The following is an 18130-nucleotide window of genomic DNA, read 5'->3' as shown; positions in this document are numbered from 1 at the left end:
TATTCTTTATATGAGAGCGCATGTAGCTGAACCTTTTCGCCCGTCTTACCCAATTCTCTCGCCCACTTGTGTCTTCACCTCCTCATCCCATCTTGTTGTTCCCAACCAGCTTGGTGTTGACCCCTGAAGTCTCGATGGTCTTCTCCAGCTCATCACTTTCGTCTTGTCTTGTGTGCTGTGTTTCATTAGCTTCTGACCTGACATTTTCGGCCCTTCAGTTGTCCTCTATTTTTTTTTTTTTTACCCCCTTTACATGTGGGCGTGGCTTTGATCACTAGTGTGCGTGTGTATTTTCACGGGGGGAGGGGGGACTTCCTGCACGTTTTGGTCACTGCAGAGAAGTTATTGCAACCTGGAGAGTTGCAGTAGGAGTGCTTTTTCTGTCCCATCGATGCTTTTTTATGTCGCATGACCTCATTCCGAGGGTTGGCTGGCTGATTTTTGTTCTCAGAAATCCGGGTTTCTTTGTAGAGCTTTCTGTGGACAAACTGAGTGTGCGGGGCTTGGCATGGACCCCCTCTGTGGTTGTTTTTATTTGAGGAAAGCTGGTGTTTCGCTTTGCAGCATTGAGAGGACGACAGCCTTTGGTTGCATTCTGAAAGCACTTCTAAGAGCACGGGCTGAACCCAGCTAAGGTCGGAACAGGGCACAGGCCCTTGCTCATGTCTGAAAATGGTGACTGAGGGAAACCCACCCATGAAAAACCTTGTTCCCCTGGTCAGAGTTTCTGCTGTGATGTCTACGTCACTACTTGTGATGTCACATTGTTGGCAGAAAGAAGTGGTTTCTTGTTCGGAGGTGGCTTGCAGAAGATACAGAGAGTCAACTGAGATGTCCTCCTTAGTGTGGACTTACTGATAATTACAAGAAGGTCCTTCATACTGGGACCTTCCCATTTGGAATCATGGTGGCCCATTGACCGTTCTGCTTTCATAATGCAACAAGGCTGCCTCGAGGCATGTTGTAAGCGCATGGTGGATAATCTCTCTTGTGCCTTGCATTTCTTTTGTCCTAATATTTAATTTTTTTTTGGTTCTTGTTGACATCTTCCTTTGGTGAACAGCATGGACTTTGCGGACATCAAGGGGTGTTTTTAATCTGAGCAGATACCATCACGGTGGCGTGCTTTTAGCGTTTGCGATCGAATGGCACGTGGCGTGTTGAGTAATAGGTCTTTACTGCATGGGTGAAATGGTACAGAATATCTAGATTGTGGCGTTGGGATGTTGTGCCTGCCATTTTTTTTTTGTGCTTGCATGAGGATGACAAAAGAGATCTGCCCCCCCCCATTTTCCTACCCCTTACCTGCACCGCCGCAAAATTAATGGTAAAAAGGGTTTTTTTTCAGATCCTAGAACTAGATTTAGGCATTCGTTGTTGGTTGCCGGAAGGGTAAATTATACACGAGTTGTATCGCATTGCGTAGACCCTCTGACGAGACGATGTAGACCCTCCGATGTATTGCGGCTCGTAATCCATTAAGCAAACTTTTCTCTCTCTCTCGCATGGAATTGTCCTTGTCAGCTACACGGGATGTAAATAAAGCCTTATACCTTCTCTTAGACAGCGTTGGCACTTTGCAAATTGCTCCGCATCGTTTTAATGAGAATCCCCGGGAAGGAGACAGGATTACCTTGCCACGGTAAAAAAATAAATAAATAAATTGGCAGGCCCATATATCTCCCGGCTTGGCAATGAACTGCGTTTCAAACAGCCGGCTCTCCTCCGGGACCCCCCGAGAGATCTATCAAACTTCAAGAAACGAGGAGGCCCGTTTATCAACGGCTGCGATCCCTCGCGGCTCTTTGTCAAGTAGATGTGACACGACGAGAGACAGCGCCTTGTTTCGCGTAAAGTAAAGATGGAACGAGACGCCGCGTACGAGCACGGAATTGGTTTTCTTGGTGGATGTTGTAAACGCGTGCCGAGAAAATATCCTCAATGGTTATTATAAGATACCGAAAGATCGATTGTAGTCCTTATCGGGGGTTGTTCCTTGGTCCACTACCCCACCACCATGTTCCTTGGCCCACCTAGCCGTTCTGTACCATACACCCTTCAAGTAACCGGTAGAGGACCCGTTCACACCATTGCCATTACATTGACCCACAATTCACTTAAGCCTTTTTGGGGGAGATATTAGTTGGGGGAGGGTTGTTAAAAATATATATATTTTTGGTCGAAATCACCTCCATTTTTTTTAATGGAGGCTTGTGAAGGTCCACAGCTGAGGTTGGGGTTTTTGCCGATGGCTTGTGCCTCCAAAAGGAGAAATGGGACCAAAATGAAGTTTGTTGACTGTCCTTGTGTGTTGGAATGCGGAGTAAAAGGAACGAGAGAGAGGCTTGGCTTGGTCCAATGAATAGGAAGTATGAATTGACGCAGCAAAATGTGTGGTAAAATAATCCAACTAAGCGAGCCAAACGAGCTTCTTCCCACCTTTTTTTCCATGATGAGGGTAAGGGCCGTAGAATCGAATAATTCCGATAAAAATTGCGCAGGTTACTGAATATCATAACCTACGTGAGGTCTTCATGGTTGACCAAAGATACCTCCAGGAAGAAGTAGATGCCAACACCCCCAACCAGCGGAATGATTAGGAAGGCACCATCTTTGGCCCAGAATCATTGCACTTCTGCCCCGTGCGATGGGTGTAGTGGAGTTCATACCATAGACTCCATGGACGGTACTGGCCAACAGACCACCTGTCTTTGTGACAGATAACGTGTACCTCCAAACGTGGGCATCACTGGGTTCAAGTCTGTCAATCCATCTCTCAAAGTTCTCCATTGACCCCACCGTCCTAAGAGCCATAACATAAAGAGCCATCTTCCCATCAAACCAACGAAGACCACAACGAAGTCGCCAAATCATCCACCCACCGGCGACTAAGACTCCAGAATGAATACACAACCTTATATGTTAAGGCAGAATAAAGTAGATTTCAGCTAAGACCTTCCAAAAAACTGTATTTTTCGCCAAATCTGTAATATCTCCCTGATCATTCCAACTGGAATTTCAACCAAAATCAAACTTAATATCATGAAATCGTCAGCAGCCCCCCCAAAAAAAAAGTATTTTATTGTGAGGAATGTCACATTCTTGAAAGAATTAGAAAAATGGTACTTTCTCTTTTATTTGTTTAGCCAAAATCATTTTTTAAAGATTTTTTTTTTCTTCCTATAAATCCATGCGTATTTTAAGGCGAACCGAGCATAAAACCCCTCCAAAAACATGTTTCGATATTTAAATCCCTCACTTTACAGGATTTTGGGGCGTTTCATAGATGGAAGGGGACAGTAGATTACAGTAAATTGTTAATTTGTGAATTCCCGCCTAATTCTTCATATATTTCTCACCAGAATTATAATCAATCCTGGAAACCACCTGAAAATAAAAGAAGGCACCCTGGGATTCTTTATCGCGAGCGACGCCAAGGAAGTAAAAAGGTAGGACAATCAATTATAATCGTATTCAAGTTTTTCTACATTTTCGGTCTTTTTTACGTTAAAATGGGTTGGTCAGCGGACCCGTCCAAAATTTCAATTTCAAATTTGTAAATTCTCCCCGTAGTATGTAAAGGTAGCAAAAAGGGAGACAATTACAATGATTTAGGATGCTATACCGTGATACAAAGCCGTATGAAGGTCTGGCTTGTCTTGGCCATGGAGGAGGACACCAAAGAAGTCTCCAACATCCTTCTACAAAATCTTGTTGAAGGTCTGTTGGACATTTTGGTGAAGTATCCAGGTCCGGAGGTATCCCTCGGCGACCAAAAGAGATAACTTTTCTCTCAAGTACTTAGAGTTTAGTGAATCCAACCCAAAAACTACCACACAATGTATGTTCCAATGACCGTACAATGCTAAAAAACCTCAAAATGTTGGCTAGAAATATGTGATATTTCACATAAATACATCTAAAAATGGGCGATGGGCTCAATACTTGTAAATAATGGAAGAACATCCAGTCTTTTCTTTATCAACGAGGTTTTAATGAACAATTAGATAACCTCACATTGTCCTCCAAGACAAACAGGAAACTCCTTTGTCTGCCATTTTGAACTCAAGAATGGGGAACGCGGATAGTTCAATTGGTTGCATTGTCCATGCCTTCCCTTATGTATTCATGCTGCGTTTTTCCCCGTAGGGCATATTTCTACTGTAAAGCGTGTCACGATGACATCACCGACCCCAAACGGATCAAGAAATGCGCCTGCAAAAGACGTGAGTTAAACCTTTGTATGCTCTAACCCCAAGATCTTGAGACCCCGCATAGGCCAAGGAGCCCACCAGCTTAAGCGTCGTTTAAGCAACAGACGGAAACCCTCGTTGGTCCGGCTCCTCCGTTAGTTTCAGATCAGACGGACAGGCCGGCCGATTGTGTTTTAGCGTCTCTGTCATCTTCAGGGATGTGTCTGAGGATACGTTGTCTTCCAGTAAAGTACGACATTCCTCGATTTACTAAAATCAACAGTAATCCCCTAGAGGCGGTCTGGATCCTATTAACCCTTTTTTAAAATAAAGCAATGACGGATGACGCGTCAGGGACATAATAGTTGATGAAGTCCATTCTTTGGACCTCGTATGTTCACTCCTCGTATGGGCCCCAATTTGCAAACATTTTACGAAATTTCCAGGAATTCTATAAAAAATTACCAAAAAGTAGCAAAAAATATATATTTTTTTCTAATAATTTCTCATGTCTATGTAACCGGGCTTGAATGTCCCATTAATCTGGGGATCATGTCTGCAGTGAGATCTGTGTAGGGTGTTTGTGGTCATTTCTACGTAGGCATGGGTGGTAGCCTCTTCTAACCAGAAAAAAAACCTATAAATCCTGTTAAAAAAAAGTACATTTATTATTAATAACTATTTTATTATTTTTGTTTCTTCTTTTTTTATTTAATTTTGTTGTTGCTTTTTTTTTTGTTATATTATCTCCATCTGCTGCATTTGGACAATATTTCGCTTATTAGTTGTGTATTGTGAGTACACATAGAAATTTACGATCACGTAAATCACCCTGTTAACCCCTTCTCTGCTGGAAGGGCCAAAGCGGCCCTTCGCCCTCGGCAGAGACAGTTCCTAGTGTCTGTGTTACATAACCAAAACCATACACCGCATGTGTGTTCATTCTTTTTTTGTATATTTGCCCCGTTCCAGTGTGTTTTTTGTGACTCTGGAGAGAATACAGCAGATATTCACCCCCTCCCCCATTTGCTACTGAAAACCACCAAAAAATGATTCCAGTAGGGTACCTATTTTTGGATTGTTTATTAGGGACAGTCATTGAAACTTTGCAATGGATCTACAAAAAAAAAAAATATATATTTTTTAATTATTTTACAAATTATTTAGATGTGCAGCAAGGATGCCTATAATGGAAATAAGTATATACAGTTATAAGAATATTTTTATAAAAAATATACATTAATAATATATAATATATGTAAAAATAAAATAAAATATATATTTAAACAAATAAACAAAATGGCGTCCGCTATAGGCAAGAGGCCATGTCATCCACCCAAGGGAAACCTGTTTTTTCGACGCCACATCATCCACTTGACACAATGGACCTTCTCCTTCTTGGCCATCAGTGGTAGGTCCAGGTATTATCTGATAGTAGAGGAATCCTGTAATGCAGGCTGTGGCCTATGGCGGTTTTCCATGGTTACCCCCAAAAACCCCCTTTACATCTGGGTTTTTCTATGTTTCCCTGGAATTAATCTATGTTTGTGTAGAGAGCTGCAGCATAGACGCCCTCTTCCTATGTAGTCATAGACACCTATTTATTATGTCTGCTGAAAAGCTGGACGCGCATCACATGCCTGGTGTAGCCAGTAAGGGGTGATTCCTGCCACCTATAAGGTCGTTGGCCTGGTTTTTATGTTGACCCCCCCACACACTACCTAAGCTGTAGTCACCATGGGTCAGACTACTTTTGGTGCAAAGTGCGTCAAAATGGATATTCTGTTTCCATAGTGACTGCTCCACATTTAGAACTGACCACCGACCTCGAATCGTGGAGAAATGTTGCATGTCGTGTATGGATGTACTAAGCTGCACACTCCCAACTACGGTTAATAGGTGCCACTTTTGGCCCCCGTAAGACCCTAATGTATAGTCATGGGGCCAAAGCCTTGGGCTGCTTTGTGGTCAGTTCCCCACTATGGGTCCTGTCCAAAAACTCCAATCACAAATGAAATGCAGAAGATATTTTATGGTTGGAAAACACATATTTTCCAAAAGAGAAAAGGCCCAAAAAAACCTTTAATTCATTCCAATTTGATCTTAGAATTTAAAATGTAACCAAGAAGTAATATTAAGAGCTAGAAACCAAAACTGGTGATGATCCCGATGTATGCGGCCACCTACCAATATTGAGGGAAATGTTCTCCAAATTTCTGGATGTTTCTAAGAAATATAATTAAGGAGCTTGCGAAAACCTTTAAGTGACCAAAGAACAAGATGATAAGTAAGACCTGGGAGGATTTTGGATATGAAGAACAGATCCCCGAGGTCTTCAAAGTTTGTGAGGTGTGAAAGGTTTGTTCTAATATGGCTGACGCTGAAATACGTTACATCAAAAGTGGTGTTGAAAGTCGAAACTTGGGTTTGCCATCATCATAACGGAACCCCTAGAGATCACTGTGGCATCAAGCGGCCCTCTTATTTAGTGCCTTCTCCTGCCATCTTGGGGTCTTCAAGGACCAAGTTGTTAGGATGGCCTAGGAGCTGTCATAGAACCCTAAAGACTTAAACCCAAGGTGAAAGTGGATTTGGCGTGGCTGGTGGTGATATCTTTGTGACTAACGTTCCAGCTTCAAAGTAAATGGCGTATGTGTTTCATGAAAGTGGTTTCCGTGTGCTGTGTGACGCTGTGAGAGTGCTGGTGGAAGGACCATGTTCGTGAATAGGCTGTGCCGAGAACATTTCCCCATAATTAATGAGTGTGTCTTCGAGGTTGCGTTGTCTTTGTTACCGTCAGGACGAGTGTGTATGGTTTCCGTTGCCATTGTCCTATTCATCTGGGGTCTGGTGGCCAGTTTCTGGCATCCAAGAAACCACAACATCTATGTCATTGTATGTTGTGGCTCTTCGCTGCCAGAGAAGGCCTCGTTTTATGCTGTTCCTCCCTTTTACTAAGTAAAGAAAAAGCGTCTCCAGCCTCAGGTTTGGTTTTTGAAGGCACAGCCTCTTGTAAGTTGAAGAACATCGGTGCCTTGGTTTATAACCCAGCTGGAGATTCACGTGTGCTCCTCAGCATCAGACCGTAGGGCGCATGGAGCATCAAAATCAGCCACGGTGCCAACGCATCACTCAAGTGCTAAAAGCCGCACCTTGAAGAACGTCTTGACCCAAGGCTGGTTTGTGTAGACCACGGTCAATAGCCCAAAACTTCTCTGTATCATTCACCGGTTGATCGTAAAGATCTTACCCAAAGAAGCTGCGGTGGGTGAGGAGGTTGGAGACGCTATTTCATACCGATTTAAGCTTTGACAATTTAACCTCTAATCTGCTGAAGGATCTTTAAGTCATTTGTGTGATGCATGGAGCCCTGACCGATGCATGGAAGTCATCACGCCAGGACCTGGTTGTACGTTTATCACCGGCAGATGGTCTTCCACCTCACACATTTCACACCCATTCAGGCCACACTTTCGGTGGACCTCTTAGAAATGCCGGCCATGTTAGATTCTTCTGTTATTGTACCGCCAAGGACAACACGTATGCATCCGATTCCCTTCCCCCTGTTATGTCACAAATTACGATGCAACTTTTTGGTTTGCAAAAATTGGTGCCTTTTTTGATTTTTGAATTTCAAAAAGTTCATGGTTAATATGTTTTTTTATGAATAAAATGGTTATGAATTAGACTAGTTTTCTAATTAAAAAGTTCCCCAAAAAACATGGGTTTCTTAACCTTTTCCATTAAAGAAAACCGCTGTAATCCAGAAAATATATTTAGTAATGGAAATTTTTTTTACGTTCCCATAGTTAAGAAATATTACATCATTTTCAACCAAATCCTGTTTTTTTAATCGTTAATAAAAAAGTCAGTATTCTGAAACATTATGGTTAAAAATATGATTATTTTTAAAAAAAATTTAGTTTAAAAAAAATAAATAAAAGGCAAAATAACATTACACTACCCCGTAAATTTTCTTTTTTTTAATACTCACTTGGCGAGAACTGATTTGTAGAGCAGAGAGTATAAAATGCGTCAGGCTGTTATGGTGATTGATTTTTTTAAAAACATTTTGTGTGGCCAGCCTTTCGAAGACCAGATTCTACCTTCCTGCAATTTCCTCATTAAAAAGAATTTTTAAAAAATGCTGTACATCATGGGGTCTCCTCACTAAAGAGAGTTTGCCGGAGAGCTGAACATATTAACTTGATGGTATCTCTATGCAAACCCAAGTGGACTTCTCTTACGAGGAGGTCTACGAGTTTGCTGGAGAGCTGAACATGTTAACTTGATGGTATCTCTATGCAAACCCAAGTGGACTTCTCTTACGAGGAGGTCTACGAGTTTGCCGGAGAGCTGAACATGTTAACTTGATGGTATCTCTATGCAAACCCAAGTGGACTTCTCTTACGAGGAGGTCTACGGTGGCCCTGTATATTGTATAGGTGAAGTATAACATTATACGAGGCCACCTTCACGAGAAGTGAACCCATAGAGAAGCTCTCAGCTCTCCTGCGACCTCCCGATTTTCCTTTCCATGAGGCCGTCTCCAGAATTCCACCTCACTCACGCCATTCCATCTTGTAGAACAGTTGTAGAGAGAATGCCTTGTTGTCCATAACTACATTATCCTGCATCTTGTGTCTAACTGTATAAACATGATTGTATATGTGTGTGTCTTTCTTTCTGTACCCTGCATTAATCTTTACCACTCTTACTGTCCCTTTCATCATTACTGCGATTTTTTTAGCCAAGATTTCCATCCGCAAGAGGCTGATACAGGCATGTTGTTTGGGGTGCTCTGAGATAGACTGCACATGCATGTCAGATACTAATAACATGGGGACCTTTCAGCAAGCCTTCCCACACTCTCCTGTCTCTGTTAATGATACCTCTACCAGTTTTCGTGGCTGTAAGTTCCAGAACCATACCGTTCCATGTTTCGTGCCGTGCGTGTGTGTGTGTCTTTGCGTGTAACGTTGGACGTGTCTTGTGTCGTAATTTGTGTTTCCGTAAAAAAAAATGTCTTGCCGAGCAGAAAATTATTCTCAACCTCAACAGCTAGAGCTTGAAATAGCTCATATTGGCATTCCTTAGAGAGGACAACCCAGGTGATTGTAGGCTATGAAGAGAGTTGGGGGGTTATGGTGGACTGTCCGAAGGAGAAGACATTATAGGAGTTAGATGCCCGTTTAATTCAATTTGACCATTTTGTAGAAGTCATCTCCCGGAACATCACATGGAAATCGGACCATGTAGATCACACCTAGATCATTAATGACCCCATTTCTATGTTTCAAACTGTTGACCTGATTGACCAATGTTTATCCCAATCACCTTGCTAATGGCTTTGTGGGTTCTCTCGTTGTTATAACAAGTCCAGAGAGACCTTAAGCGCGTTTTGCAAACATTGTGTCTCTTTCATCGTGGTGGGATCGAGGCTCAATTACGGAGTAATGCGAATGGATAGAAAGCCTTTGGCCCTGTGGGAATCACGCAGCGATAGAACGCTTGTAGACCAATTAGAAGAACATCTTATGGATCTTCATAGGTTGGTGGTATCAGAAATACAATTAACGAGTAGTGTTTTGACTGGTAATTGAGGAAAAAGCATGCCAAGACAGGTCTGACTCTTCGCATTGAAGGTGATGCCGCTCTCTGATTAAAGATGGCAGCAGCTGGGTTCCTTAATGAACTGGCTGAGCTTGGCCTGATCATGTTTCTGATTTTAGTTAATTAGCGTCACGGAAAACCACAACAGCGTCTGAGCTTGCCGCCTTCAGATGTTAAGACCCATGATGCTCGTTAAGGCTCATTAGATCGTTACAAGGGTCCTCTCTAATTTAAGGTCCCTCAGAGATCTTCAACGGCGTCTAAGGTCCTTCAAGTCAATTTGCCAGGAAAGTTTGCGGTGGGCTTTCTACATACCTATTAATCATTTCATTACTTTCTTGAGGTATTAAAAATGCCCGATACTTAAATATTAGCAGTAGGGACGGCACACAAAGCCTTTTTGTCACCATTAGATGGTCCACCAATTAAAAATGTATTTATTTTTTTATAAAAACAATGTTTAGCATAAATTTTAAGAAAAACTCAAGATATCTTCAACTTTACTGCTAGATATTGCCCCTTCGGATTGATTGGGGTCACGTATCACATCATACGTGTACTTTAGACATCAAGTCCATCTTCCACCAGTTTTTCCAGCAGAGCTGTAGAACGTCGTAACGTAACCGATCCGTTTTTGCTTGTACTTTGTTGATGCAATCCAGAAGTCGCTAGAAGGCAGTGTTGGAGCACAAAAAGCACTTTCCATTTTTCCTGTAATCCCCTTTCGATGTTGTAGTACGCGCCCGCACTGATTGCCTGCCTGCAGGAACCATGCCTGTGCGCCGTGTCCTACGCTCAGGGACTTATCCGAGGTGACGTGGAGATTCTGTTCGCTTCATGCCTGCTCCTCAGCCTGGCTGGTCTTACCCTGCCTGACACTTTGCCCCCAGCAGGCTTCGCAAGCGTTGTCTTCACTATGCAGTGGAGGACAGAAGCAGGGCTCCGTTATGTGCTCTTTTGATGTCACATCCCACCACTGACTCCATGTCGAGGTCATTCTAGATGACCATAGGTAGAAAGGGACCATCCAGGACCACCATTGGTTCTATCATCACTCAACCCAAGAGGCCATAATCTAAAACGTATCTACCACCCTCTATTATGTTTGTTAGGGTAGTTCTGGACTAGCACAACTGAAAAAAAGACATTTAAGGTAATGAAGTTTGTTTGTTCACAAACCATAAAACAAAATTTGATTAGGATTTCCTACAAAGAATACATAAACTGAAAATTGGCAGAATTTCCATAAAAACCATGGCCACTAGGTGGTGCCACTGCCCTATGACAAAGTAAGTCCTAATCCCGTTTCTTCCCAAAGAAGCTACATTTTGCCTCAAATGCGGTGTCACAGAAAACGCTTAATACTTATTTTTTAACCATTTTTTGGGGGTATTACCGAGATCTTCTCTCCCAAACCACTCATAAGTTCCAATCCAATGAGAAGCTGTTACCTACATAATAAATACACATTTATACATTTATCCGGGAACAATCTGGTTAAAATTTCAGGACACCCGGTCAGCACTGTTCTTCCGGTTCTCTGGGTCAAGACCCGAATCCTCCGGGTCATGGGAGTGCGGTCTTGACGCGCCCTGCTCCCCGACCATTTGTTCCTTTAAATGGGGGTGTTTCCCGCTGCCGTCAGCGTGAACGCCCCCGACGTCAGTGGAACTCCCCCCGATGTCAGTCGGAACGCTGCCGACGTCAGCGGGAACTCCCATTAACGTCAGTGGGACCGCCCACCGACGTCAGTCTGCAATCCTGGCTGCGTTCCGCAAGGGTAGCCGGAGCCCAGAAGTTCCCAGGTATGCCCATTAGTTACCGTGGTAACTACTCCACGTTTACTCCCAATATTGTTATACAATACACCCAAAACCTACCCTGCTTCTGAGAACCATTGGCCTGAATGGGGGTTCTTGGTCTAGACGGCCCCTTGTCTAAGTAACAATGGTGACCCTTTGGGATCCCAATACAGAACCAAACCATGTATCTGAATGTTGGTTGTTAAGATGGTCGCCTCTATGATGTAATCATAACCAATTAGGTCTAAAACTGTAGGTATAATACTGGGCATCCCAGCATGCATTGCTTGTCATGGTTCTTTCTACGGTATTCTACCTTTTTTATGAGTACAGTTTCCTCTCCTGGTCTAGACTGGTATCGTACCCTTGACATCGTTAAATCTGATCTGACTAAATTTATGGAAGTTGGTATCTGCTCGGAGGGCTCTGCCGTCTGCATATGTTGCATGTAGATTTCAGACAGAAATTTCCATAATTATTGTTGGTGCGCTACGAGGAACGAAACATAGTAAGGACAAGGGACTGTGTCCCCCAGAGGCGATGGTTAGAACATGAAGAGGAGAAAGAATAATATAGTTTACTATAAACGCGAGGATAAATCCTCCGCTAGCTAGGACTTTGTTCTTTCTGCGTGCGTTTGTCGGGTGGAGTTCTGTGGGTTCCTTAAGACGCAGAGGCGTCGTTGCGTTTGTCTCGTTGAGTTCTTTAGGTTCCCTAAGACGTAGAGACGTTGTTGCGTTTGTCGAGTAGAGTTCTGTGGGTTCCTTAAGACGTAGAGGCGTCATTGCGTTTGACTGGTTGAGTTCTGTGGGTTCCTTAAGATGTAGAGATGTCCTTGCGTTTGTCGGGTTGAGTTCCTTGGGTTCCTCAAGACGTAGAGACGTTGTTGCGTTTGTCGGAGTGAGTTGAGTGGGTTCCTTAAGACGTAGACATTAGCTTTAAGTGTAATTACGGTGATGTTACTGTGAAATTCCCCTCGTGTCATCTCATCATGTGTGGCCGGTGAAGACCCTCATGCCACATTAGAGCATAATTGAGAACCAGCAGGTGGAACAAAGTAGCGGCCCATGAATAATATCACTTCTGGTGAGGTCCCCATGAGATTCAAGGCCCGGATCTGCTACAACATATGACACAATGGTTTTAATGAAAAATATATACACGTTTTGGGCTCGTTTATTGCCCCACCACCTTCAACATCTGGCAATAATGGCCCATGATGACCCCACCATGTAAAACTGAAATAAATCATGGAATATTGCTGAAGAAGAGATGTCGACGTGATGTTCTCTACCAACGTATACCATCTTACATCAAGCATGGCTTCTTGGTGGACGATTGAACGCTTCAGCAGCACGCGAGAGCTGACAAAAAGCAGGCTCCTAGTCATCTAATCCCCCGTAGGAAACATCATACGAGGACGAGATGAGGGAGAAAAGCCAGTCTGAGATTGATGGCTAGACCAACAGAGACTAATAGGTAGGTTCAGTGCCTGGAAGTGAAATGGAGACCGGGCAAACTGGTCTGACAGGCAGAGGATAGGTGCAGGGCCTACAAGAGCGCCGAGGAAAGCAATCACCTAGTTAGACACGCGGCTCGTAGATCAAGGAAGGTGAACGTGGATGGAAGGCAGAGACAGACGCACTGCTGTGGACGGATAGGTATTGAAAGGTTGATAGAGATTACGAGTGATAGGTGGAGAATTACCCACTGATACATACAGGAGGCTAATTAGAGACAGAGAGGAAGGACTCGGAGGGCTGGTTGATCTTATTCTGCCGGACAGGTGGAGCTGAGACGTATCGGTTCAATGACATGGAGTGACATGGAAAGGATGGGACACGGGTAGAGGCATGCACTTAGCAGGAGAAAAGCACAGCTATTCCCACTGTAATAATACAGGTAGCCCCCCTGTGTATACAAGCTGGGAAGAGACCCCCGCGGCTGCGAGGAGGACGCCAGCCAATCGCGCACAGCTTGCGGGGCTTCTTAGCTGCCTGTCTTGTGAGGCTCCTTCTGCTGAGGATTCTTTAGCTGAAGTTGATATCTTCTATTGGTGGCGGGGGGGGGCACATTTGAAGTTACGTGTGCTTTTGGGATCTCAGAGGTCTCGTCTTCAGAGAAGCGCGCCATATTTTTCTCGTAAGAGTTTCTCACTTGGTGGAAACCGAATACAATTACCCGACTGAGTTATGGGTTTATCTATTGGATAAGATTTGGCATCTCACTGATTTAACTATACATAATACGGGGGGGGGCACACTGATTTAACTATACATTATACAGGGCGTCTCGCTGATTAAACCATATACTATTTTGTGAGCTTAAGTTTATATAGAACGTAACCTCGGCGGCTGACGTCTCCTCTCCTGGGCTTACTTGACCTGATAAAGGCTTGTTAAGCAGGGGAGGGCTCGCTACCTTCGATAAGGAATGCATTAAGGGTCCGTCACTTGCTGTGGCCGAGAAGGAAGAGACAAGGGCCGTCTGGGCTCTTCCAGCTCCACAGTGAAGCTGCCACAGCGCGTCTCCTCCGAAACGGCCTTCCCGGCTTTGACAAGGGGCAGATGAGACTAGAAGTTATCGTGCCGGCTTTTAACTCTATGCGGCAGCTGACGGCTGCAATAAGCATCTGCGCATGGCTCACAGCGAAGAGAACCGAGGCTGAGGGCTCAGCAGATCCCGCGTTAACCCTTTTCTGGCACCAGGCGACCTCCACGCGGGCGTCGGAACCAACCTAAGCGTTACATATTGGCCTTTTCATTACGCTCCAATAGAACATTGTTAGAAACATTACCATAGAGCTACCTGAAGCGTCTAGAGAACCCAACATTCCAAATTCCCTAAAAAAAGACAGAAATGACCAATGAGATGTTCCTGCCGATATTAAGATTTATTAATTGTGAACTTATTAATAAAAAAAATGTCCTTTTGGAACCCACAAATGACCCGTTGGCGTTCCATACGAGTACTTTAACATATTTTTCACTTTTTTGAACATTATTTCTTCTCACCGCTCACATTGTTTTCTCTCCCGCTCTTCAGCCGCAAAGAAAGAAGCCAAATTCAGTGTCCGCAGACTGTCCATTCGCCCCCAGAATGCCACGGCTAACTCCGTGCCCGGCTCTAAGCTCTGCCTCCAGACGCAGGAACCCGTTCCTCTTGTTAATAATCGCAAAGGAAGCCTGTTTTTGCCCTGTGACCCTTCCCTGTTCCACCTCCGGTTACTGGGTTCCAATGACACAAGGAACCCCGCCAGCGTTAAGCTACAAAGAGCCCTGAGCCTGCCGGGCAAATACTGCTACCATCCCAAGCAACCTGTGTTCAACCAAAAGCTATGTAGGTAGACTCAGAAGTCCTAGAGGAGGACTCTTCTAGGACTCTCCTTACTCCTGTCGCAACGTTAGTCTTTGCTGTGGCTTATAACGGCCGGGGTGTCCTCGGGCCGTAAAAAAATTGACACTTACAAGCAAAACTGTTTGAGAAATTCACGATGTTGAAGGACAATTGCCCCCCCCCCGGATCCAGGAGGTCCTGTTTTTAATGATGGTGGACTTTTATTATGGGTGGTTGAGGACTGATCGTGGCCCAGTGGGGTCTTTCTAGGGAAGTTCTACCAACATGTGGACCTCATGAATTGAGTATGTTGTCCACGTTACTGGACAACCATCTAGTTGGCCATGGTATTAGGAAATGATTAGGGAACTTCTTCTAGAAAATCAGCTGACCGGTTAGGCTGGCCCTTCCAGAACGGAACCCTAATTATTAACCCCGACAGTTTGAACTATACCCGAGCTGGTGGCTAACAACATATAGCGTGTAACTAAAACCCATTCTATCTGTCATCTCCCAGATCATGCGTGTGCCGCCATACCCCGCCCTTTTCTGTTATTGCTTTTGCCGCCGTGGTGACCCAGGAGGGGGGGTTCTGCTGCTTTGACCCTTTCGTATCACGCTGTGGCCTTTTCGCTGGTATCAGAGATGTCTAGAATTGATACTTTGTCTGGCAACCGATAGATAAATGAAGACCCTTGTCTCGCAACGGAATATGACAGCGCTATATAAAAATATATGATGGCAATATTGCTACAGTGTTAACATGAATGTGTGGGTGTCTACTAAAGCCGCTATACCAAGATCTCATTCAGAAGCGTCTGTACTCTCCCCAGCTGTGTATCAGCAAAAGGCGTTCCACCTGCTTCTTAGGAATGCTGACGTCTTTCCTTTCACTCACCCGCTAGATGAGCCTTTCTAGAGAAACCTTATTAATCTAGAACCCAACCCTCAAAAGGCTTAGGTATACCATAGTCCGACAGTCGCCATGTTACCACATTCTTCATCATAGTCCGACAGTCGCCATGTTACCACATTCTTCATCATAGTCCGACAGTCTCCATGTTACCACATTCTTCATCATAGTCCAGCAGCCACCATGTTGCCACAACTGTCCTCGTAGACCGACAGTCGCCATGTTACCACATTCTTCATCATAGTCCGACAGTCGCCATGTTACCACATTCTTCATCATAGTCCAGCAGCCACCATGTTGCCACAACTGTCCTTATAGTCCAACAGTCACCATGTTGCCACAACTGTCCTCGTAGACCGACAGTCGCCATGTTGCCGCATTCGTCCCCATAGTCCAGCAGCCACCATGTTGCCACATTTGTCCTTGTAGACCAACAGTCATCATGTTCCCACATTTGTCCTCGGAATCCGACAGCCACCATGTTGCCACATTCGTCCTTGTAGACCGACAGTCGCCATGTTGCCACATTCGTCCTCGTAGTCCGACAGTCACCACTATTGCTTACTCTTCATTCACTGTATAGAATTCATTAACCTCCACCCTACCACCCTATCTAAGCCCCATTGCAGTCTAGAATTATATATTTTTCCATTCTATCATTTTTCGCAATCATTTTTACACACCTGTTTCTAGCCACAGTAAAGACGCACGTTGCCACAGGAGTAAACCGGTTGTGGAGATGGTCCATGACATAACTTACAGCGTTTGATGTTATCCAGAATAACTTTAACCAAATTCCCCGCAGAGAAACCCGCTGTTCTTGAAAATCTAAAAACACCAAAAAGTCTTGGTCCCAGATGGCCAAATATCAGAAAATATACCCCTATAAAGGCCAATTTACTAACTAAAACTTCTATCTATACCACCTAATGCGCCCACTTCCCCCGTATGATCATGAAAAGTCAGCCCCAACGCATTTCGCCTGAATGTGAGAATGTAGTCTCTGCATTTAGAATTCATCCCTATGTGATTTTTTTTAAAATTTTACCTATTCATATATTTTTTGTTGATTTTTTTTCAGTGATTGACATAAAATCTCTTATTTCATTATTAGGGCTCACTGGCCATTTGGTAATGCGAAATTATAAGGCTGAATTCACGGGTTGGGAAAAAAAAACCTATAATTTGGCGGAAGCAGCACAAGCCGACCTAGATAAAGTTTGGAGAGGACATTAAACCAATAAAGAGTAGAAAGACACATACATAATACAGATTTAGCAGGCATTCTTAAATGTATGCTCTACGATGTGAGGTCAGATGATGCAACTCAAAGTTCCATCTGATGATGTCACACCCACCTGCAATTTGCTCGTGTTATCAGGTGCCTTCAAAGATGATGTTCTGTCTCAGCTGGTTCCTCATACTTGATACTATAGGAAAGTGGTCATTGTTGAGGTCCGTCTTTTTTCGTTGCGTCTCTTAAGAAGCGTTGAGGTTTTGTGGAGGTCCATGGAGATACAGAATACATTTTTAACCCCTGATGACCAACTAACTGTTTTGTTGACCAAACATGCCGTCGGATTCTCTGCCGATCCCGTTGTAACGATGTGCAAACTTTCCAATAACATAGCCCTTAGAAATCCATCGGCTGAAGAGCGAGATCGTGCATGAACTGTGAATCCCCTACTTGTTGTGACAGCTCTTTCCGCATTTTGGACCAAATGCGTGATATCTTCTCCTTCTCGTACTCTGTGTCCTCACACTTAATCACGTCCCTCCTCCTGGCTTTAGATTACCTTTGGTGGTTGATGTGATTGACTGACCCTTGTTATGTGTTGTCTTTTCTCCTTCAACCTTCTTCTTCTTCTTCTGTTAGTTTCTCGTTGTGTTCTGTCTGCAGTCCTCCTCACTCTTCCCTGCCTGACCGCTTTGCCTGTGTTTGCAGTTGAAGATGACCAACCTTCTGCTTTGTCGCCTAAAAAAAAGCAAAGGAACGGAGGAATGAGGCACTCACCAAACTCCTCGCCCAACATAAGGTAAGAGAGAAAACCACAAGCTGAGCCAGGTACCAAACGTTACAACTCACTGGTCTTTGATAGGCCTCATGTTAAGTTCAAGGCCGAGTTTCTGAAACAAAAGGTACTAGGTCTCCCAATTGTGGGCTCATTTAGGGTTACACAGACTCACCATTCACTCAACGGTGTGTCCCATGAATGCCAAAGTTTGATGCTGAGGAACATATGGGGTCTCCATCTGGTTTACATGGAGAGAAA

The 18130-nt window shown here is 44.0% G+C and overlaps 1 protein-coding gene across 18 annotated transcripts in view; it reads left to right on the top strand.

The window, feature by feature from the left end:
• Positions 1–18130, top strand: part of KCNMA1 (potassium calcium-activated channel subfamily M alpha 1) — a 128896-nt gene that overhangs the window by 87402 nt on the left and 23364 nt on the right. For 8 of the 18 annotated variants that reach the window (XM_053450497.1, XM_053450486.1, XM_053450496.1 and 5 more), the window contains exons 17-19: positions 3363–3449; positions 4150–4226; positions 17803–17893. In XM_053450497.1, the coding sequence (XP_053306472.1) occupies positions 3363–3449; positions 4150–4226; positions 17803–17893 (255 nt within the window). Of the gene's footprint in view, positions 1–3362; positions 3450–4149; positions 4227–8943; positions 9106–17757; positions 17894–18130 lie in introns of all 18 variants that reach the window. The other 10 variants (XM_053450485.1, XM_053450482.1, XM_053450481.1 and 7 more) reach the window with 2 other exon arrangements.

This window comes from Spea bombifrons, chromosome 11 (assembly GCF_027358695.1).
Source record: "Spea bombifrons isolate aSpeBom1 chromosome 11, aSpeBom1.2.pri, whole genome shotgun sequence".
Classification (NCBI taxonomy): domain Eukaryota; kingdom Metazoa; phylum Chordata; class Amphibia; order Anura; family Pelobatidae; genus Spea; species Spea bombifrons.
Note: the sequence above shows the minus strand (reverse complement) of the source record. Positions and strands in the feature narration are given on the sequence as shown.